The 24,429-nt window shown below is 47.5% G+C and overlaps 1 protein-coding gene across 4 annotated transcripts in view; it reads left to right on the top strand.

Annotated features, from left to right (window-relative positions):
* The first annotated feature begins 19,306 nt into the window (after positions 1–19,306).
* Positions 19,307–24,429, top strand: part of ZNF236 (zinc finger protein 236) — an 88,213-nt gene continuing 83,090 nt past the window's right edge. For 2 of the 4 annotated variants that reach the window (XM_081078698.1, XM_081078696.1), the window contains exon 1: positions 20,482–21,347. In XM_081078698.1, the coding sequence (XP_080934824.1) occupies positions 21,200–21,347 (148 nt within the window). In that variant the 5' untranslated portion in view covers positions 20,482–21,199. Of the gene's footprint in view, positions 19,428–19,849; positions 20,133–20,481; positions 21,348–24,429 lie in introns of those variants that run through there. The other 2 variants (XM_081078697.1, XM_081078699.1) reach the window with 2 other exon arrangements.

Raw genomic sequence — 24,429 nt, 5'->3', positions numbered from 1 at the left:
ATTCCATTGTACAATAGGCTCCATTTTGTTTATCCATCATCAGGTGTTAGACACATGGGCTGTTTTCATCTTTCAGCTGTTGTAAATAGTGCTGCTATGAACCCTTGTGTACAAGTTGTTGTTTGAGCACCTGTTTTCAGTTCTTGTGGGTATATACTTAGGAGTGGAATTGCTGGGTCTTACGACTTTTTGAGGAACTACAAAGCTGTTTTTCACCGCAGCTGCACCATTTTACGAGAAAAGTACAAGGGTGCCAATTTCCACACATGCTTGCCAATATTTATTTCCTATTTTGATTATAGACATGTGAGGGAGTATGAAGTGATGTCTCATTGTAGTTTGATGTTAAACATTTCTTCTTGTGTTTATTGGCCTTTTGTGTATCTTTGGAGAAATGTCTATTCGAGTCCTTTACCATTTTTTCAGTTGGATCGTTTTGTCTTTTTTTGTTGTTGAGTTGTACGAGTTCTTTATATACACTAGATAATAAATTCGTATCAGACATATGATTTGGAAATATTTTCTCCCATTCGGTAGGCTCCTTTCATTTTCTTGGAACTGTCCTTTTATGCACAAAAGCTTTAATTTTGATCAAGTCTAACTTATCTATTGTTTCTTTGGTTGCTCGTTTTCTTTGGTTTCATATGTAAGAATCCACTGGGATTTTTATAGGAATTGCATTGAATCTATGTATCACTGTGGTGATGTTGACTGTAGCAGTGTCTTAAGTCTTCTAGTTCCCCTTATTTGCACAACACTGGCTCCTCCTTTTCACTCATATCTAATGGTCTCTTTCTATTTTAATTCTTTGCACACACTTGCTGCCATGCTACACTTCTCATTCACTGGCTTGGTTGGTCGCTTCTGCTCAGTGTCCGTCCCCTAGAACACAAGTCACCTGGCCACAGGATCATGCCTGCTTGTTTACTGCTTTATCTCAGTTTCTGGAATCATTTGGCACCTAGTACTTTAAAAATGTTTGTAATGATGAATGAAATAACACGTGCAAACTGGCGAGGGGAATGAAGCTAGTTTGCAGGGAGTGGAGCTGGAATAGCACTTTTTCTGATGGGAAATGGCTCTCGTGGGATTTCGTGTTCCTGACGTGCCACACTCTGCAGACAAGTCGGGCTCATCAAATGTGTATGCACCTTCAAGCATTAGCTGTGAGAAAGGGGTGCAGGACTGGGGTTCACAGTAGTGAAGAATTCACGAGAGGTACTGTAGGGACAGAGCCCCAGAAAGCAGTTTCCAGGCTCTCGGCCTCATGTGGAGAGGTGCTGGCTCAGATAGTGGATGGCCGTCAGCTGTGGCTGGTTGGCCATCAGCTGTAGCCATTAAGCCATTGGTCATTGATATAACTGCCGCGGCTACGGAGGGGAGCCGAGGAGACTGAAGGAGGAGACTGAAGGAGAGTAAGGAGAGTCGAGGAGAGTTGGTCGGTTGGCAGCAAAGTGGACAGTAGGTCGCACGTCGTGTAAACCCAGCCTCCAGTGAGACCATAGTGGTATGACTTCCCTACTTATGGCTCCGTAGGTGTTCCTTTTTGGCCTCACCATGTCCTGCGTTCTTATGTGGGGAGCGGGAGCAGAGACCCCGCAGGCCGCCCCGCCGGACACCCCACACGACAGGTACCTAATTGTTGTTGCACTTTTACATTTATTTCCATTTTGTTCTAACGTGTGTATTGTTCATCAACCTCGTGGTACTACTACAAGCCAGATGAAGTGTGTTTTCCTCCCTAACCTAGCCCAGGCCCCCTGGGAAGATGAGCCTGCTTGTCCTCCAAGTCGTTTGAATGTCACACAGGCATGTACCAGTAGCATTTCTCCTTTCCCTGGGTGACTCTCAGCCCCTGGTCACCTAGGAGGCACAGTCACGTAAGGGGTGGGCCACAGTAGAACAGGCCACCAAAGGGGTTGGCAGGGGCCTGAGTGTGCATGCTGTGGCCGAGACAGACATTTTAGGCGGGGACACACGTAGACCCGGATCTGCTAACACAAAGCAGTGTATCCCAGTGGCACACGCATTAGCGGCAGTGCAGAGGCCAGGCGCTGGGAGACAGAGAAGTGGGTGTTTATTCCGAAGCCCACAAATGAGGCTGCATCCAGACCGAGGGATCTTACAGAAGGGGAAGAAATAGGCAGGTGGTGCCCATTGGGCAGAGTGACGGGAACAGCGGATTTGTGACCCTGTGTGTTATGGTTGAATGTTGTGTAGGAGCTGAGGAACCAGGAAAAGGCTGGAGCATGTGGGTTCAGCCAGATCTGATTCCATAGTGGCTGCAGAGAGCCAGGCCTTCGCAGGGTGCTGCAAGTGGATCCGAAAGGTCAGCACCATCCTGATGAATCTGCAAGAGAGAGATGTGCTTTTGCACCTGGGGAGTCTAGTCAATCTGGTTGTGTGCCCGGGAAGCCAGCACCATTGGTGTGCCCTGGCTTGACTGCGGTGCATTGTGCCAAAGCCATGGTCAGGGCTTGGGGAGCACGCCCACCCCCCCTCCAGCCGCTGCCCGTCCAGGTACCCAGCACCGCCCCTCCCTCCCTCCTTCCCTCCTTCCCTCCTTCCCTCGCTGGCTCCATCCTTTCTTCCAGCACCCTCTCTGTCCTACCAACTGCTCAGGCATCTTCTCCAGAACTTGTTTCAGCCAGGGCTGGGCAGCATAATTGGAGCAAACAGGTTTCTGTACTCTCCTGTTCAGTGATTGGCCAATATAAGAAGGAAGACTGAGACGGAGAGCGTATTTCCACACAAAGGGGAGAGTCCCCTCATTTGCAGTCTGCCCACAGGTCTCTACGTGTGTAGAGCATGTTGTAAAAGCGCTTCACTTCTTAACAACATCCATTAGTCCCCTATAGATACGCGTACCTTGGTTTACTTTGAAAAATAAATATTTTAACCAAATAGTCTTTTTAAAGAGGATGTTATAAAGTGATTTGGGCTTATTGAAAATTTACGGCTTTCTCTTTTAAAAGGCTCATCTGTTGGCCCCAAGGAGAGACGGGGATTTCCTCCCAGGCTTCTGACCTTTCCCCCTTTCCGGTTCTGTGCGCATGCGCACCGCCCATGCTCTGCGCATCGCGCCTCCTTTCGGTTATTGGCGCTTGGAGATGTCAGTTAGTATTAGTGTGTGCGGAGGGAAACCTTGGGGGTATCTTTACACGGGCACGAAGTGCCATTTAAGCAGAATGAATGACTCATTGATTACCACGCACAAATTGTTCTTTTCTGGATGTATAACCGAAACATTGTCTTCAAACTCCAAGAGGAAATCGCTTGTGCTACAGAGATGAAAATGAAAAACAGCCTTCTAACCAGGACATCATGAGAGCTCATGATGAATCTGAATCTATACACAATAGAACCCTTTCACACTTCAGGGCAATTGAAATGTCAAATAATTCTTAAAGCATAATGTGTGGCTTGTTAATCCCTGCAAGTGTCTTAATGCCCTTTGTGCGTTTGTGAAGAAGTTAGAAATGAAGCAGGGTGGGAGTGAGAAGGGCACGTTTGTCCAGAGGCCCCTCCTGTCTCCCATTATGCCCTGTGGCACCAAGAACACTTGGGGACAGACACGCGTCTTCCCAGAGGAGCGAGAATAAAGGAAGTGGGGCCCCATGTCCTCAAGCTGATGATCACAGACAAGGAAGTGGTTTGAATGAGTTACGAATTGATCACTTAGCAACATCCCTAATGATTAATATATAAAACACTCTCACAGATCAATAAGGAAAAGGTAACCCAACAACTCCACCCAGTAGAAAAATGGTCAAAAATCCAAACAAATATTCACGGAAGGAAAAACTGAAAGGTCAAAGAGTGAATAGAAAATACACAACCTCACAAGTTGTTAAAGAAATGCAAAACAAAAATATGGTAACATACCTCTCTGGGCTTTGCAAGTTGCTTTGCAAGGAGTTTTGCCCTAGATAGAAAAACTGAGTGTTAGTGATTGGAGAGTGGGAACACTGTGCTGCTGGAGGGAGCAGGAGTGGTGTCGCCGTCTACACAGACGTGGTTTCCTTGGCTCCAGCAAGCTCATCGTAAGAGCATGAACTTGGTTACCGAGAGGGCTCGTGGGCCCGGATGAGTACATGAGCCTGACTCCATCTCCATGCTTGTGCGGACAAGATTAAAACCCAGAAACAGCCTAGATGTCACATAACAGGAACACTCTATTGTCGGAGTGTGTCGTACTAATCCGTGTTCCAAATGATGAGGATGGGAAATGCTTCTAGGGTTTTGCTCCTGAGACAGAACTGCTGTTTGAGACTCATACAGCATTCCTTACACACCCGCTGCTACACCTTTGCAACTTTTCTCTATTATATTAGTGTCCCGGGCTGTCACGAAAAAGTGCCAAACTTTTCCGGTGTAAAACAACAGAGATCCATTCCCTCACAGTCTGGAGGCCAGAAGTCTGAAATGAAGGCATCTGCTGGGGCAGAGCCCTCGGGTATGTCCTTCCTGTCTCCCAGCCTCTGGGGTTCCTGATGATTCCTGACTCCTCTATGTAGCACTTTGGAGATGACACAGTTCTAGAAATGGAGAACAGACTAGTGGTTGTCAGGGCTTGGAGATGGAGATGAGCTCTAAAGGGACCTCTGTGGTGTTGGAACCACTCAGTGCCTTGACTGTGCTCGGGGGTACACACACTATGACGTGATGAGATTGTATAGATCAGTCGTAGTGATGTTATGCTATCATGTTGCAAAATGGTAGCATTTAGGATTAACGAGAATTGATTTACCACATATTTGTTTATGTCTTTTGGAAGAATTGTTTGCCATTAATGCTCAGTAAGCAAATAAATATATAACCAAATCTTGTCACACCTCCCACCCGGGAAAGCTGCACAACTGGTTCGTTAACAAGCAGCTAGAATAAAACTTCAACACGTGGCATGTGGACCGCCTGCTCTTAGGACTTGTAATTAGGGCCTCGTATTCAATCCACTGCTGGGGGGTCTGCACACAGCATTTTAGTATGTGTGGTGTTTCTCTCTAGATTAACAATGACAGGCCTGGCATTGACCCTCCGGTTCAGCTGCTTAGGAGGACAATTGCCCATCTAGATGAGGACCCCAGGGATCCCCAAAGTGCAATTAGATGTCATAGAGCCAAATATACCCACCAAATTTGGGGACAAGCCATCCAGCTGGTTTTCCCCCAATGCAGTCATCACTGGGTATAAGCTACAGTTACAGTTTCCTTTTGGTGTGTATAGGCCATTGTGACATCATTCTTTCCGGTCTGTTTGCCAGGCATTAGTTACACAGCACCAGGTAGGGGACGCTGTGATGAGGAAGCCTGACCTGAGGTCTGTGCCGGTCTCAGCAGGTGAGAGCCAGATTCCCTGGGAGATTGCCTTGTCCTCCACCGTCCTGTATGCTCCCTGTGTCTCTAGGGGCCAGTTTAACGGTCTGCAGTCCCTCCCAGAGTCCAGGGTCCCCCAGGAAGGTCAAGCCATGAGCAAGGGGTCCTTTAGGCTTACCTGATCCCAACCCAGCAGTGACTCAGACATTTGGGCTTCCAGGATGGCCCGGAAGACGGGGCTTCATCAAGCACAGTAGGTACATACTGTCTGCCTTCTATGTCCCGGGCTGTGTGACATTTCCCACAGATTGTCACAGTGGTCCTCTCACCTGCGTGAGCCTAGACATCAAACCTCAACTGATGGAATTTCACAATTGAGGAAATAAAGTCTTACCTTGCCCACCCAACTTGCCCCCCACCACACAGAGGGTGAATCACCGCTGGCAGCCCCCTCAAGCTGCTGCTTTCTGAGGCTCATGCTACCCCTGGTGACCCCTGAGTCACCCCGCTGCTCCTCGCGTCCCCAGTACCAAGGCCACCTTTTCCACGGCCAGCTCTTCTGTCGCAGCACTGCCACTTGTCTGCCCTGCTACTTCTCTTCAGGTGGTTGCTGTGTGAAGGAAACTTATGTCCCTCTCTCAGAGTAAAAAGCCTCAGCTTTCGGGTAGAAACTGGGTTTTTGTTTTTGTCTCTGGGTTTGAGGTCCTGTTTCAGATGCCCATGGTCAACAGAAAGAGAGTCATGCTCTACCTGCGTCCGCGCATTGTTTGGGCCGAGCGTTACCCAGTTAAAATGAAACACTAAGAACTGACTACTCACCTCTTGGGGCCAGGGTTCCCCCCTCAGTTTCCACCTTCCAGCACTTTTGACCTCTGTCATAGCTCCAGGCTGACACGGTTCTAACATATTTGTGCCAAGGCCCAAGGCATATATGTAAGAAACTTCTGGCTAAGCAGTAACCCAGAAGCCAGCATCTCTTCCATCCTGACACTTCCTGCATTCCCTCTTGCCCTGTCTGCTTTGCCCTTCGGGATCTATGTGTCCTGGCTCTAATAGGTTTTCAGCCATGTAGCCTGACTGTCCACTGGTGTCCGGGTCTTTCTGGGTTCTGGGTGCTGGTCTGTGTTCTCCCTGAATCCTCACTCTAACTCACAGCCTCTACCTTCCGCATGGTCACCTGCACCTGAGCCAGACCAGTGCAAGCAGGTTCCCGCCCCCTGGGAGTAGCCACGTGTCATCTGGAATCTGTTCTTCGGTGCCAGCCACCGCTGAGTGCTGAGAAGTATTTCTCATTATCGTTGTGGCATCGACGCATCCACAACCTCGCGGCACCTGTTTTGGGGGTGCCTCCCACCCCCACTTCATCGTTCTCTAGGCCGCACTTCTTCCTCCAGCCACGCTGCAGCTGCCCGGTGCCAGCAGGCTTCGATGGGCTCCGCAGAGCTGCAGCTGGCCGGTACTGTGCCTCGGGCAAACCACACACCCTCCTCATCCACAGCCCAGCAGTGCGGGCCGAGAGGGTCAGACACAGGCTCTCGGTCAAGGCCAGCTGTGGTGGATTTGAGCCCTGGTTCTCAGAGGTGAGTGGCCGGGAAATCGGCCCACTCCTCGTCCTGAGGGCTAAGAGAAGATGTTTATGGTACGAAGGGCCAAGCAGAAGCCCCTCACACTGACCTTTTTCCTTTCCTTCCCCCAATCAAGTAAATCTGATGCGATACCACGTTTCCGGGAGACGAGCACCACTACCAAAGCTAGGAGGCAGGCAAGTGGTCCCATCACATTCCTGCTCAAATCATCTGTTCCATTCAGGCAAAGCACAGGTGTATTGCGAATGGTGATGGACAAGTGTGAACTTCACCAAGGGGATACAGCCTCTCCTCAGCTGCCCCACTCATGCAGTGAGCCACACACAGCCTAGCCATAGTGACAAGGAAGGACAGCGAGGCCTCCCTTTCACCAAGGTGGAGCTAGTTCCTGCCCCTGCTGAATACACATGGCTGATTGCAAGATGTGTACTGAGCCCTCAACAAGGGACCATTCCGCAGGGAAGCCTGCAGCCGCGTGCTGGAAGCTCGGGTATACCAGATGCCTTCTTTCCCGGGCAGGGCAGTAACTTGTCCTTCCTGGAATGGACCCGTATTCCAGAGAGGACCACGCTAGGGCCTCTGCAGAGCCCAGTCTGTCCTCAGACATGTGCCACTCAGGAGTGCAGGGCTGATAATGCCCCTGTGAGCTTTCATTTCATTGGCCTGCAAGATAATTCTGGAATGCATTACATGAGGCTCTTCAGATAGTCCCCGGTGGCCCCTGCTGGAGAAGACATCCTTCCATTGGCCTTTCTTCCCTGTTTCGGCTCCCAGAGGTCTCATTCCCAAATACACCACCTGCACACAAGCCTTTGTAGTTTTAGTTGAATCAAGCTAAGACATCAGTACTCCCAAAAAGATCATTTTGTAGAAAACGGGAGTAATTGAAGGAATTCTCTTGGGCTTCATTGATGGAGGAAAACAAATCTCTCATCATCCTTTCCACGTCTGGTTTGGTGTTTTTGATATTGTCCTTCTGCCTCCAGAGAAATTGTTTATCACTGAATAGATGAGGTCCTTTGGAGATCTGAAGAGCATAAGCTTCCGAAGAGGGGATGAGGATGAGAAGGAAGGCGGTGCAGGGAGGTGTCCAGAGAGCCGGGCAGGGGAGGCAGGGTCTGTGTGGAACCCCGCACAGCAGCCCACGTGCACCACACAACTCCGGTGCTTTGAGGGGGGCCTGTGGGCACAGCAATGGCTGACCTTTACTGAAGGCTGTTGTATTGCACCACTTACAGTTCACAGCAAGCTCTGAGGAGGCGGGCAAGGCAGGGCATCCGTCAACCTTTGGCTTTCCCAGTGCCCAGAGCTGGCGGGGCAGCTCCCGGGGCTGGGCTTGCAGATGAAACTTGCCTGGGGCTGCTCATTGTCCTCAAGTGAAGGCATTGCCTCATTGTAGACTGAAATTTTCATTGAACATTTTCCCACTGTTTTATTCATCTTCATTTCTGTTGCTGAATGTTTTAGCACAACACATCAACACAATGTGTTGGTCACGTGGTTGTCACAATAAGACAGCCTTGTGATTTTTCCACCTACAACTTTGTTGTTTGTTTCAGTTCTCAGCTGAAGATAGAGCAAAAGCGCCCGTTTTCTTCCTCTTGTGGCTAAATGTCAGAGATACTGTGCTACCTTTGTAGTTTTTTTATGTCGCAATTTCCTGTGTCTTAAGGGTAAGCTTCAAAAATCATTGAATCATGAAAGTGTCAGAACTAGAAAGAACATTAGCAATCACTTGCTTTAGATAATAAATTGAGCCACAGAGAAGTTGAGTGACTTAACACACTACAAGTAAATGACAAATCACTATGAGAACTCGGGCCTCCTGTCTCCTATCCAGTTCTCTTTCTGTGGTGTCACTATACAGAGTCTTTCTTGGAAAGACCTGGAATGCAATAGAAAGTTACATAGTCTTTCTGTACATCCTTCGAAATTAGAGCTCATTTGGTATAGGCAGCATGTCTGGAACCACACGATTACCAAGATCTACTTCTGGGAGCAGTAGTTATTATGAAGGTGTTGTTATAGATTGAATGTATGTGTCGCCCCAAATTTGTGTGTTGAAACCTAACCCCCAATGTGATGGTTTTAGGAGGCCGGGCCTTTGGGAGGTGATTAGTTCATGGGAGCAGAGGCCTCCTGACTGGGCTTAGCGCCCTTATAGAAGAGACTCCAGAGAGCTCCGTCACCCCTTCTACCATATGAGGACACAGCAGAAAATGGCCATCTGCAACTCAGAGGAGAGTTCTCACCAGAACGTGACCACGCTGGTACCCTGCTCTTGGCCTTCCAGCCTCCAGAACTCTGAGGAATAAATTTCTGTTGTTTATAAGCCACCTGTTTGTGGTACTTTGTTGGAGCAGTCCAAATGGACTAAGACAGGTATCCAGAAAATTAAGAAATGAATATAACTTAAATCTACATGTGAGTGAGTTCCAAAGGCAACTAGTGTTGGACAGATGTCGGGGTGTGTTCAGCCTCCTACACCCTGGGTCATAATAGTTCATTCGTTTTAAAATAGAGATGTCTGTCGAGGCGCAGCCTATGGGAAATGAGTGTCCATGGATGTTATTGTGCTTATTTTGCCATTGTTGCTATGTTACTTTAATTGAGAGATTTAAATAATATTTCACAAAATGTTGTACACATACCACAGGTGGTATAGGAAATGATTTTAGGTTACACCCCAACATATTTGTGGTGTCTCCGAAAATAATTAAAATGTTTTTAAATAAAATATTTCATTTAAATAAAATGTTTCATTTAAATATCTGTGTACTTATTTCATATATATTAAAATATATTGCAAAATACAAATTTGATAAATAACTGGGAACCAAAATATACAAAGTTAAAACTCAATAAGAAAATAGCCCAATTTTTAAAAAATGGACAAACATTTGAGTAGTCTCCTCACCAAAGAAGATATACAGACGGCAATTAGGCGTATGAGAAGGTGCGCTGACTCCTGTGTCATTAGGGAAATGCATATTAAATCAACACTGAGGTACCACTCCACACCTACTAAAAGGGCTACAATCTGAACACTGACAATACCCGTGTTGGCGGAGACCTGGAGCCACAGAAACTCTCACTGCTGGGGGGATGCAAAATGGTGCAGCTGCCCTGGAAGAAAGTTTGGCAGTTTCTTACAAAACTAAACACACTCTCACCATGTGATCCAGCATTTGTGCTCCTTAGTATTTACCCAAAGAAACTGAAGACTTAGGTCCACACAAAATCCTACACATGATGTATATGGCAGCAATCGCCAACAACTGCGAACAACCAAGGGAGCCTTCAGTGGGTGAATGGATAAATAAACTGTCGTACATCAAGACAATGGAATATTATTCTGTGCGAAGAAGAAATGAGCTACTGGGCCACAAAAAAGATATGGAGGAATCTTAAATATATTCTGCCAAGTGAAAGACACCCATCTGAAAAGCCTACATACTGTATGATGCCAACTACGTGACATTCTGGAAAAGGCAAAGCTATGGAGACAGTAAAAATATCAGTGGTTGCCAGGGTTTCAAGAATGGGTGGTTGGGGGCGAAGGTGAATTGGCAAAGCACAGAGAAATTTGAAGTCAGTGAAACTGTTCTCTGTGATACCATAATGGTCATAACGGTGGACACATGACATGCATTTGTCATATCCCATAGAATGTACAACACCAAGAGTGAATTCTTAATATGTGGAATTTAGTTAATACTAATGTATCAATGTCACTCCATTAAATGTAACAAATGCACTACAATTAATGCAGGATATTATTAATAGGAGAAAGTGTATATGGGGGGAATGGTATGTGGGAACTCTGTACCAGCTGCTCAGTTTTTCAGTTTATCTCAAAACGTCCATTGATTTAAAAAGAGAGTTGTTGCTCAATATATAGATGTTACCTATTATTATAAGCAGCCAGTATGTGCCAATCACTGTTTCAGCACTGGAGGTCAGGCATGTATAATAAATGGCACCAGTCTGCGTTGCTCTTGGGAACATGCTGGTGGCATGATTTGCCACCAGGTGGCGCTCCAATATCTATCTCCCTCCTCCCTCTCCTTTGCCCTCAAACCTCATTCCAGATGTGGTAATATGAGGTCAGACAATTAAGTTCGCGAACTCATCCTAGAAAAAGCGCTACATACCTGATTCCTGAATATCACTACGGTCATCTTTGAAGTACTCCCTCTGGGAAGCTATGCAGTGACGCCAATGCCTAGTCCACCCTTCAAAGCAATTTTGGAACTCTTTTTCTGGAATGGCCATCAGAGCTGTCGTCGTATTACCCTTGATGTCCTGAATGTCATCCAAATGTCTTCTTTTTAATATTTTCTTTATTTATTTGTGCATAAAGAAAGAAGTCGGGGGGCCAGATTAGGTGAGAAGGGAGGGTATTTCAATACAGTTATTTGTTTATTGGCTAAAAACTCCCTCACAGACAGTGCTGTGGGAGCTGGTGCATTGTCGTGATGCAAGAGCCATGAATTGGCCAAAAGTTCAGGTCGTCTAACTTTTTCATGCAGCCTTTTCAGCACTTCCGAACAGTAAACTTGGTTACCTGTGTGTCTAGTTGGTACAAATTCATAATGATTAATCCCTATCATATCAAAAAAGGTTAGCAACATCGTTGCAACAAGTTCGCAAACTTAATTGTCAGAGCTTCCTATGCCATGGGAGCCAGCCCACTCCTTCAGATGAGTCCCCTTCCCCACCGCCCTCCTGCCCCCCCCCCCCCAGCCAAAGCCACAGCAGCTCAGGTGCACTGCCTCTGGGATTAGCCCAGAGCAGCACTTCTAGGCCTTCTGGGATCTTGGCACCAGCAGAGAGCGGTGGTGATTGCACAGCACACTAGTGCACGGCTGGGCTGCTCTGGATGGAAAGCGGGTTTAGGGAGGGGAATAGCAGCCTGTCGTCTCTGTAAATGCATGCGGTGCCTCTGTGCGCCCACCTCCCGGAGTGGGTAGCGGGGGGTCAGGAGCTGCAGGACGGAGCCGGGTGGCTTTGCTAGTGCCCCACAGTGTATGTTCATGCTCCTTACTCCCAGGTTGGCTCTCACGCCGTGTGACACTCAGGCCTGCAGGGGTGCCAGCCCCAGGAGGGTGTGCTCCAGGGTCCTGGCTTTAACCATTATCCAACAGACTCTTCCTGAAAACAGCAAAACAAAACAAAACGAGTGTTTGCAGTTTTATGGTTGAAGCACAAGCAGTTCCAGAATATGGACACTGCACAGGGACCTCAGAGAGACGCCAGGCCAAGTTTCTCGCATTACAGTCTGAGATCTAGAAAGGCGAAATGACCTTCCTGGACCCACACAGCCTGACACCTGCATTTTCCATGAAATGAAAAGCTTACTATCTGCAGCTCTGAGCAGTCTATGGGACGGAAGGTTTTTGTCCTTTTTGTTGTAGGTTTTAAGTTTCACAGGGCAACTGTCACCCCCCAAAACACTAATTGGGGAGTGTGTTTGTAAGCCGGGTGAGTGTGTGTCTAGAAGGGGTAGTTCGTGGCCTACCTGGGTGGGTTCAAGGTGGTTACTTGAGGTTAACGGGTGGCAGAAAGGCCCAGTTTACATAAAACCTCATTTTTTAGGGAGGAATTGCACAAATGTGTCTCCGATATGAGACACAGTTAAGAGTATTTCTGTGTTTTATCCACTCTGGAGGGAAGCGATCACCCCGGTGTCCCCAGCACAGAATGCCAACAGCTTCTTTCATTTTCTGGGAGAAGGAACTGGAGGCCACTGGGCCTGGGCGCTGCTGCGGGGTAACATTGCTGTGGACTTCCGGGCCCAGGGTATGTTTCGGTTGGTTCAAGTGCAAGTGCAGACACACACTGTACTTTGGGAATGAAAGTTTGTGTCACTCACATGCATGCTGCACCCTGCCCTGTGATGTTTTCTGGAAATGGAAATTCAAAAGATTTATTGAGTGCAATTAAACATAAATCTAATTTCATTTCACTAAACAGGTTGCTGGCTGCAGAGATTGGACAAGAGTCTGTACAGCTGTGTCAGGAGGGGTATCTTCAGTTGTCCCTTTCAAGGTTTATTGCATTTTCCCAGGTTCAGCTGCTGGTGAGTCTGCGGCCACAGGACACATATGCTGGGCAGTTCCTTTCATGACCTAACACAGCTTCCCACCAGTGTGAAGCCCTAGTGACAAAATGAAAAAGAGCATCGCTGACTCACTGCTCCATGGTGGCTGTCTGACGTGAGGCGCGAGCTTGTTCTGTCTGCTGCACTCGAGTGCAGTGGAGCTGTTGCACACATGGTTAGGCACTTCTGCCTCAATCCTTGGTGTGGGGATTAAAGAAACAAGATGCAGTCAGAGGCGCCTAAAGCTGGAAGGTGCTGGGACACGGACAACGGGCATGGAGCTGCTTTGGGGAAAGATCACAAAGAAGGAGCCCTGCCTGTGGAACTGAAGGTCTCTGGAGAACAGTCCTATTTTGTGTCCATGAACCCTGAGGAAGAAAATTACTTTCCCATTGGAATGTACTCAATGCCACTGAACTCCACATTTAAAATGGTCAACTTTATGCTGTGTGTGTTCTACCAGAATAAAAGCAACAAGCTCCAGAGGTGTTCTCTATTGAATGGGCTGTGGCATCTCCTTTGAAGAAGCTTAACCTCCTTGCTCATTCATCGCTCCAGGTGGCGTGTCCGGTGCCAGCTTGAAGAGGAGGAAATGACGGGTGCCTAGTGTCATCTGGCCAGCGACAGGGACACTCGGAGAGGACACGCACGGAAACGCAGGCTTTGCTCCCTTGTACATGTTTTTCAGTGTGCCGAGCTTAGGATCCCTGTGGAATATTCCTGTACCAAGACTTGACACAAATGTTCTTAGCAATTTCATCTGTCATCAGGCCGTGACAAGAGTGAGGCAAGAGGGATATCTGCACCAACCTGAGTCAGTGTCTCTCTAAGTTTTGTGCACAAGGTTCCTTGTTTCTCTCACCCCAGTTGAGGTGCTGTTATCATAGTCAAAATCTGAAAACACCCCAAATGCCCATCTGCAGGGCGGACAGAACTGTGGTGCATCCATACCATGAAATACTGGTCTGCTGGATTTGACAACACATATACTAAAACTGGAGTGATATAGAGAAGGTTAGCATGGCCCCTGGTGAGGATGACACAAATTTGTGAAGCGTTCCATGTTTGTGTAAAATAAATGAGTCCTGGGATGTAATGTACTGCATGGTGACTATAATTAACACTACTGTATTATATACTTGAAAATTGCCAGGAATGTAGATTTTAGAAGTTCTCACCACAAGGAAAATAACTGTAATGATATGAGGCAATGGATGTGAACTAGACTTATTGCGGTGATCATTTCACAATAAAGACAAATACTGAATCATTATGTTGTACACCTGAAACTTAATATATAATTGATATCAATTGTATCTCCAAAAAAGAAATACTATTCAGCAATAAAAAGGAATGAACTATTGATTAATGTAACAACATGGATAAATCTCAAATTATCCTGAGTGAAAGAAGTTAGACAAAAATAAGTATATATTGTATGATTCCATTTACATGAAACCCTAGAAAATGCAATGTAATCATTAGTGACAAAAAGATCAGTGGTTGCCTGGGAATTGGGGAACAGAGAGTAGAGGCGGGAAGGAGTACAAAGGGGAACAAGGAAGTGTTTGGGCTGATAGGCTATGTTCATACCTTGATTGTACTGATGGTTTCACATCCACGTATATGTGTCAAAATGATCAGACTTCACCTTTTAAGATATCCGTGTCATTTATTGTATGTCAATTGTGTCTCAATAAAATAAAAAATAAAAAATTTAAGATGTGAATTCTTATTGGATCTTGATTGAGACAATAAGAAATTTTAGGGACAATTGGGAATATTTGAATGTCGACAAAGTATTAACTATATTAGATTATTGGTACTTTTCTTAGGTATAATAATAGTATTGTGGATATGTAAGAAAATGCTAGTATTCTTAAAAGATTCATGCTGAAGTATTTAGGGGTAAAATATTATAATGTCTTCAGCTTATTTCAAATAGTTTGGAAAACAGAGAAAAACGAATAAAGCAAATATGGCTAAATATCGAGATGGGTGAATCTAGCTGTTCGGTATACAGGAGTTCATTATACTATTCTTTCAACTTTTTTGTGTGTTTGATAATTTTATCATTATACAGTTGGAAAATTTTACCAAGATTTTAAAGAGCACCAAATTACAAAAGATAAACAAAAAATAACTGAATTATCATAACCAATGGATAGGTTTAACTGAAGACACAGCAGAAGGTAAAATTGGTGAATTGCAAAAATAAATCTAAAAAAGTTATCCAGAACGCAGTACAGAGAGAAAAAGACAAAAATATAAAAGTGAAGAAACATGGAGAATAAAATGAAAGAGCCTATCAAAAATCTGGTTGGAAGTCCAGGAGAAAGAGAAAAAATGGGGTTAAGGCTCTATTTGCAGAAATAATTCCTAATGTATCCCTGAAAGTATAAATGAAAAGAACCCACACATAGGCACACCATGATAAGTCTGCAAGACACCAGTGGCTGAGAAGTCTCAGAAGCTTCTGGTGAAAAAGATGACCTACAAAACAACAAACACTCGAACTGATTCTTTATCACCTACAACAGAAACCAAGCTAAAAATAGAATTATTTTCAGTGGACTGAAAGAAAATAATTGTCAACCGAGAATTATTTAATTACAAGAAAATGTCTTTAAAAATAAGAGCAAAATAAAGACATTTTCAGGTAAACAAAACCCGAGAATGATAGCCATTAGTCACGCTCTCTAAATGAAATTGTAAAGTATGTTTATGAGACAGAAAGTAAGATAGTAGGTCTGAGATATAAGGAACATAGAAAAAAATGGAACATAAGTAGGTGTATCTACACAAATTAAGACTGCATAAAATATCTTCTGCAGTTTAAATGTAGAATTAAAAGACAGAACAATAGTATATAAATTAGGAGAAGGGTAAAGATATTAACATTCTACTTTCATAAGTATTATCTTGAAGTTTCTGGCATACCCTTAATAGAACATATAATTTTCAAACTAGTAAAGGGGATAAGTAGGATGAGAAAAAAAATCAATCCAAAGGAAGGCACGAAAGTAGAGAAAAGTAAACTTAGATGACTTGGGACAAATCATAAGCAAAAAATTAGAACAGATACAAATATTTTTCATACTGTTTTTAAAAAAAAATCAACACTAGAAGACAAGTACAAGACTGCATAGTATGTTCATTAAAACAAAAACAAAAAAACCCTCACAATGTACATTTGTCAATGATTCTCACGAGCACAGTGATAAGATACAAGACACAGAAGAATTTGAAAAAACTTTAAGAAAAAGTTCAAAAGTTGGACCAATTGACCAATACTTTCTGAAAGAGATCTAAACAGACTATACGACCACGCAGGCAAGCAGATTACGTCGTGTCAGGAGAATAGGAACTTCTAGGAGGATGTCCTAGGGTTGGGGTACATATGGGCTTCCAGGGCGGGGCCCTGTCCTCTGCTGTGCCTTGTGTGGTGGTTCTGGGGAGCATGTTTTATGCCACCCCTTTTTATGTCTGATGTAGTTATTGACTTAAAAACAAAAAGGAAGAGAAGAGCAGCCCTCCATGGAACTCTCTGAGACATCCAGGAGGGTAAGTGTGGGAAACCAACCTACACACAACCTACCAAGACTGAATGACTCATGAAGAAATAGAAAATTTGAACAGACCAATAATGAGTAAGGAGATTAAAACAATAATTGAAAACCTCCCACCATAGAAAAGCCCAGGACCAGATAGTTTCACCAGTGAATTCTACCAAACATTTAAAAGAAGAATTAACACCAAACCTTCTCAAACTCTTCCAAAGAAAATGGAAGAAAGGGAACACTCCCCAACTCATTTTATGAGGCCAAGTTCCCCTATACCAAAGCCAGATAAGGACACTAAAACTATAGATCAATATCCCTGATGAATATATATTAAATTTTTTTCAAAAACAAAAACTAGCCACCATGATCAAATGGAATTTACCCCGGAAAGCAATGTGAATCAATAAATGTGATAGGCCACATTAATAGAATGGTAGAAATCGGATATTCATCTTAATAGATTCAGAAAAAACATTTGACCAAAATCATCATCCTTTCAAGATAAAAACTCAGTCGGGTATAGGAAAAATGTACCTCAACATCATAAAGGCCACATAGGACACACTCATAGCTAACATTATACTCTGGTGAAATATTCAAAGCTCTCCCTCTAAGATCAGGAACAAGACAAGGGTGCCCACTCTCACCACTTCTACTCAACACTCAACTGGAAGTTTTAGCTAGACCAATTAGGCAAGAAAAAGAAAAAAAGAAAGGCATCCATATCATAAGGGAAGTAAAGTTGTCTGTTTGCAGATGGTATTATGTACAGTAAAAAAAGAAACTACACAGCGATGTAGTGAAAGGCATACAGCTATCTCTTATGGGTGAGAATCTTGTGACTGATGGTCTACTTCATTACTTGGCTAAGAAACCTGGACTTCAATTTTCCATTCACCTTTTAGAACTGCATAGGTCTTCATTTAGTTTGGGCACTTACCCCCTTTGATTTTGTACTTTTTGACTTCATTGTGATTCCTTCATCTATTTATTTTACTCTGATGTAAATTGCTTCAAATTCTTTTCAGAACAAAATAGGGTATACCTTCATATACACATCATGGTCCGAATGGCTCGTAAATGGACAAGTATTCTTAGGATCTGCTTGCAGTCTATTTTCTTAGGGCTGTCCTACTCCAGCCCTGATATGTGTATTTCGTCTGAACTTACTGTGTGGATTGCTGCTTTGATACAGCTGGGTGCATGGGCTTAATAGGTAGGCTTGGATTTGCCTACAGCCTAACTAGTCTGAACCAAAGTACTTAACTCGTTGAATGTCAGTATCATCACCTGTAAAACGGTCCCTTATGGAATTGTAAAGATTGGTAGTATTTTATGTAAAGCACTGAAACATAAGAAGCAGTTAAAAACGGCAGGTGTTAGTGATTATTAAATCCCATTGGCTGGCTGATGTTAGTTAGAAAAGCTGTCTGAGCTTGCTGCTTTTAAAATGATTATCTGGCTAATTTTTTTCAGGAATTGGATGAATATACGTAAACACAAGTGAACACATGTAAAGCACCTGACAGATGACATGTTTCCTTACTTTTTATCCTTCTTTACCTGTTGCCTCCACCTTGAAAGCCCTTTCTTATCATCTGTTAGAACGCAACCACTTACTATTTTTTTTAACTGTAGTTAATCTTGTCCTTCTCAAGGTTCTCTGAATTTTTAAAACCTCCATTATATTTTGAGTTTTGTGTCTTCCCTGCCCCCTGGTTACAAGATTTTTGGGGGCAACAGACTGTTTTATCTTTGTATTCCCTTGGGTTGGTGCAAAAGAAATCGCCATTTTTGCCTTTATTTTTTTAACCTTTTAAACTGCAATTACTTTGGCACCAGCCTAATACATTGCATTCAGTTGGTAATCATTCATCATTATTGATTTGAATTCATTTTTCTGAGGATACTAAACTTGAGTATTCTTTAGGCTTGAGTGATTATTCCTTCTTTGATAACTTAGCCTTTTAACCTCACCTACCAAGTCGACAAACTTGAAGTTGTCAACTTTAATGTCGCATCAGATGACAGGAACATTAGAGACTTCTGAGTATGTGCTCCTCAGTCCAGGATTCTGTTCTGATTGTTAATTGAGGTGCCTCCCCCCCCCCACTATGAACACAGTGCACAGGGGTGCTCTGAAAGGATACAGTCACGTGACGTGTAATAATCATTCCTGAAATTAAAACGAGCATGTTCGCACATACTCAGCCCCTGGCACACAGGGAACCCGTCGCTGGTCTTCCACGTTCACCCCGTTATCCCGCAGTGAAAGGGCGTCTTTCCTACTGCTTTCCCCGCCGGCCTTCCCAGCGGGCCGGCCGGTCCGGCCACGTGTTCGGAGGCAAGCGCCTGCAGGCCACGACCGTCCGCCAGCTGGGGAAGGCCCGCGGCCGGCGAGGCAGGGCCGCCGGGAGCCGGGCCCGCAGGTGACCACGGCCGCCGCCCTCGGGCCCCGCAGGCCCGGCCGGCCGAGCGCGCATGCGCCCCGCGCCGCTCCCCGCCCCCGCCGCGCGCCCGCGCCCAACGGCCCTCACGCGGCCCCGGGCCATGGAACCCGCCGAAGTCGGCGCGGTTCCAGCGCGCCGGTCGGCTCGTGCGAGCGCCTCGCCCCCGTGAGGCCCTCGGGCGCTCGGCCGGGGTTGGCGGCCGCCCGGCTGCCCGGGCCCTCCGCCCGCCTGCGCCGCTCGGTCGGGCGCGCGCCGCGTCCCCGCGGCCGGTCCCCGCGCGTGCGCGCTCCGCCGAGTGTATGTGTGTGGAGAGTGTCTGCGGCCGAGGGGTGGGCCGCCGCCGCCGCCGCCGACGATGCCGCGGGGCCGCCCCCCGAAGCCCAAGGAGAGCAAGGCGCGCGGCGACTCCGGTAAGCGGCCCCGGCCCGGCCGGCCGCGCTGTGCCGCTCCGCGCGAATATAGTCCCCGGATGCGGCGCGGGGGGCGCCGGGAGCGGGCCGGGGCCGGGCGGGGGCGGCGGCGCGGGCAGGCCGGGGCGGGCCGGGGCGGGCGGGCCGCGGAGGGGCGCCCGCCGCCGCCACAGCCGCCGCCGGCCGCCCGAGGGGCCGCCGGGCGCGGGCGGAATGATACGGGCGCGGCGCGGCGCCCCCTCCGCCGGCTGGGCCTACTTTCCTGGGCCGGGCGGCGGCGGGCCGGGGGCGAGGTGCGCGCCGCGCCCTCCCCCTCCTCCCCCGCTCCCCCTCCCCCCCCCGCCCCCTTCCCCCCTCCCCGCTCCCCGCCCGCCCTCCCGCCTCCGCCCGCCGCGCTGCGGGCCGCGGACGCCCCTGGGAGACGCAGGTGCCCGCCGGCCGCCGAGCCGGCTGAGCAGGGCGCCGTCCGCGCCGCGCGGGCTCCGCGGCCTCGGGGTGCGAGGCCGGCGGTGACAGCGCGACCCCGCCGCCCACCCGCAGGCCGCCTCGGCCGCTCAGGCCCCCGGGACGGACGCTGGCCCGGCGGAGGCCCCTGGCGTTGGGCGTTGAAGGCACTCGTTAGACAGGACGCGTGGGCGGCGTGGGCGTGGGCGGCCCGCGCGTGGCTCCGCCGGCTGTGTGCGTCGCTAGCTGCTCGCCTCCCTGGTGAGTCAGTGCAGTGACTCCGGGAGGAGCTTGTGCCCAGAGAGCCAAGATGCGGCTGGAGCCGGCAGACGCCTGGCTTTCAAAGCGAGGGGTCGGGCGGGCCTCCCGTCCTCCGCCCGCTGGAGCCTTGGGAGGAAGCGCTGGAGCGAAGCGGCGTGGCCGGGACGCCCGCCGGGACCCGTCCCGGTGTGAGCAGGACGGACGCTCGGAGCCTCGCGGACACACACGGGACTGCGGCGGCGGCCGGGCGTCAGCCGGAGCTGGACCGGCGGGGCCTGTGCTGCGGGGCCTGTGCGGGGGCCTGTGCGGGGCCGGTGCGGGGCGGGTGCGGGGGAGCCTGTGCCGGGCGGGTGCGCACCCAGCTGTGACCGCTGGCGATGTGTCTGCGCCGGGCTCACAGGCCGCTGTCACGCTGCGGCCTCAGCCTGGTGTGTTCAGGGTTTGTCTCCGTTACTACGCGGCTGTCACACAAACGGAAGGCGCAGTGTGTCCCGGGTACTTGGAAGACGCCTTGGGCCAGAGAAAGAATATGAAATGTGCCTTGACCGGAGGCTGGGAGCCTGTTCTTCCCCCATCTTCCCCTTCTTACCAAATGGCATCGCCGTTCACCTGGTTTTTAAAGTCCCAAACTGAAAGAAGAATTCTCTTATTCCCCAAGCATTTCATAATCAAGTCTTGTGCCTTCTACCTCAAAGGTGTGTTTCCGTCGGGCCCTACTCTATCCATGTCCAATGTCGCCAGCAGCTGGCCGAGCCATCCGGTCATCTCTCAGGTGGACCTCTGTCCCCGCCTGCTCACTGGTCCCTGTTGGTCTTGTGCTGTCAATCCGTCACCCATCAGCCTGAAGGAGCTCTTTAAAATGTCATTCAGATGGCCCGGCCCTGATGAAACTCTTGGGTGGACTCCCCATCTCTTTAATGCAAAATCCACAGGCCTCTGGGGTCCACACTGGCCTGGCCTGTCCCTCAGCTGTCTCCTCGCTCTGCCGTGGACTCCGTTACGCTCCTCCATGCTCTCCAGGCCTTCGCTGTCCTCTCTGCTGAGGACGCCCCTGCCGCTCATTCTGCATGTCTCAGCTTCAGCTTCCTAGAGACACCTTCCCAAACCTGTTTCAAAGGAACTTTCCCCACTTGACACCAGACGTTCTCCGCCCACCATGGGTCTCAGTGGCTGGCGGACCCCTGGGAGTTCCCAGCCACTTTCGGGGTCTGTCAGGTAAATATCTTCATGGTGATACACTATTTGGCTTTTTTACTTGGTCAACATTTGCACTCATCACACGAACGCAGTTAGGGTGACACTGCTGAGGCCTTCGCACAGATCCGGGTATGGTGGCACCAAATTGTGTGAGGCCCCATTATCCTCACGCATTTCACTCAGAAGCAACACTTTGCAACAGAGAAGGCAGGAGCAGATACCAGGATCCACCCGTCGTCTATTAAGCCAGACGTTGAAAAGATTTGTAAAAGTGAAAACGCTTATTACTAGATTTGGGAGAATACATTTTTTTCATTAAAAATATGTTAAATGTTATAGATTTATTTTTTAGTGAATATATATTTTTTAAATCTCAGTTTTAATTTCTAACGGCAAATATCAGTAGAGATAGCCTACACAAACTTAAGGTCTTGGGGTCCTCATTAATATTTAAGAATGTAAAGGGGTCCTGAGACACAAACATTTGAGGACCCTTGTCTGCCAGTTTACTCTCTTAGTAACATTTCTCATGATCTGAACTTATTTTGATTTTTTTATGTCTCCCATGGTGAACTTTAAGAAACACATGGAAGGGAGGTGGGGAAATGAGGCTTAAAGAGGGGAAATGATTTGGCAAGTCCACTCAGCTAGTAAGTGTTGGAGTTGGGATTTGAATCTACATTTGAGTTCCAAGTGTGCATTTTGTTGCTCTGCCTTGATAAACATTAAGTCCCACGTATGGGTTAATTTGTTTATTCAACAAATATTTTAAAGCACTTTGTGGTGGGGGGCTCTCTGCTAGGAGCCGGAGAGACGAACTCAGCAACAGAGACGTGATCTCTGCCTGGGCTGCCGGGACTGTGTGTCCCTTGGTGGCAGGAGCTCTTCGTGGCAGTAGGTACCGTGTTTCCCCGAAAATAAGACCTAGCCGGACCATCAGTTCTAATGCGTCTTGGAGCAAAAATTAATATAAGTAAAATAAATAGTAAAATATAGTAAAATAAGTATAGTAAAATAAGACTGTCTTATATTAACCTTTGCTCCAAAAGATGCATTATCGCTGACAGTCCAGCTAGGTCTTATTTTCGGGGAAAAATGGTAACAGCCACTTGACGTCTCAGCTTTCCAGGGCAAATGAAGTGGAAACAGAAACCTCAAGAAAGGACTAGGAGTAGGCATACTCCACACATTTCTTGAAGTACTAATTAGCTCAGGACAGAAGTAAAGAAGGAATTGTCTGTAAGTTGACGGGATAGCATTTCTGAGCCCTTGCTTTGTGCCTGGCACGATCCTGGGGGTAGAAAGATGAGTGAGGGAGGACTTTTTGGTGTCATAGTTATTTTAGTTTTAATGAGCAGTAGTGTGACTTTGATGGGAACCACATTTTGGGATCTTGTATGGCTTCCATCTGTTTTTTCCTGTAGAATGCTGTGAAAGTTTTTTCCCCAGCTTGCACCCTTTCGTTGGCTGTCTGCGAAGTTCCTGTTTTCTGTTGGAGGGATATTTGTAATTCTTCATTTCCAGAGAGCAGAGACAGGCAGACTTGAGCCAAATGAATAAACAAGTCCTTTGTTGCTCAGATTACCAGTTCAGGCCATTTTAGATTTTCTTGGATGAATTGGGAACTCTATACTCTTCCCTCCGAGGGAGGGGATACTAGGATGGGCTAAGGAGTGGTGGAATTTGAACTTCTTACAAGGCAGCTGGAGATATAGCGCCCCCAGATTTTAAGGTCACTCATTGGCTTCATCGGCAACACTGGGTACTATTTGTAGGTAACCAGGGGAGACGGATTCTGCGTAAAATCCTAAGTTTCGAACCATATCAGGTACTAAATAAGAAAACAGTTCTTCATAAAGCAGCGCCCTTCACTGTCTGTAACTGAACTTTCTTAGGTAGGCAGAAACCTGAAGGACCAAGGAAAGTGTGATTAGACAACACTTAGATTCTAAAGGTTTTGTGATCTTGGAGTCAGTAGTGAGTTAACGTGGGTTCAAAATCTTGGTCTTTGACAGAAAACTAGTCTTGGGAAAGCACACTTGTCCGTAATTCTTCATTAGATAATGTCAATTCTGTTGTTTTGTAATCTTATTAGATATCAGGGTCTGTACATTGTCTCTGTACATGAAGACCATGTCTGTGCTGAAGGAATAGCAGTATTTGCTAAGCACTCTCTAGTCCTAGAACTTTTCTGTGCATATTTGCAGCAAGGCCGAGGTGCTGGTTTGCGCCCTTGGCTGCATATTCAGGAGTCACCTGGGAACTTTTGAAGATCCCTGTGACCTGGCCGCCTGGGGTTCGATGACATTTGAGCCTGTGAGGTGGGTGGGACCCAGGCATCAGTGCTTTTTAAGCTCCTGGTGATACCACTGTGCGGTCAGGGTTGGGAGGCCTGAGCCTGGGGCAGGGCTCTTCCGGTCTGAGAGGGTGGGCAGGGAACAGGTGGCCCACACCTGTGAGGTGCCTTCCTCTAAAACCTCGGCATAGGTGAAAACTTTTGTAGTGGATCAAATATAAGAATTTGTGTAACTTGCTGAACTGCATGCACAGACTGCCCTCAATTCACAAGTCAAGCTCAGCCGTCTAGGTCAGACCCCTGATGCAGAGGGGAAAGGTGCCGCTCACAGCTGGCTGGGCACGGTGCAAGGCTGGGCGTCCCGTGTCACGTCATTGTCGCCACTGCTGAGGGCTCCTCAGGAGCAGCCAGGGATGTGTTTGGTTACTTTGATTCAAATGTCTGTACAGAAAAGTGCAGGTTTTGCGTGAAGAGCTCCATGAAGCTTCGTAAGGAGCCAGGAGCTGGACCGTGAGCCTTTCCTTAGAAGTTCCTGTTATTCCCTCCCAGTTACTGCTGCTGCACCCCCACCTCCCAACTATCTTCTTTTGACGCCATGGATTAGTGTGACCTGTTTCTGCACAGAGTTGGGTTCGTAGTATGTGCCCTTTTGTCTCTGGCTTCCTTCATTTCACATTGGTTTTTACGGGGTTATCCCTGTTATATAGCAGAGGTGTTCATTTTCATCGTGGTGTGGCACCCCATTGTACTGTCGTACTGTCGTTGAGGTTCCCCTTCCTGCGGTAGGTATCCGGATAGCATCCG

Source organism: Rhinolophus hipposideros, assembly GCF_964194185.1.
Source record: "Rhinolophus hipposideros genome assembly, chromosome: 17".
Lineage (NCBI taxonomy): Eukaryota > Metazoa > Chordata > Mammalia > Chiroptera > Rhinolophidae > Rhinolophus > Rhinolophus hipposideros.
The sequence above is the reverse complement of the archived record's forward strand: the minus strand, read 5'-3'. Positions and strand labels throughout refer to the sequence as shown.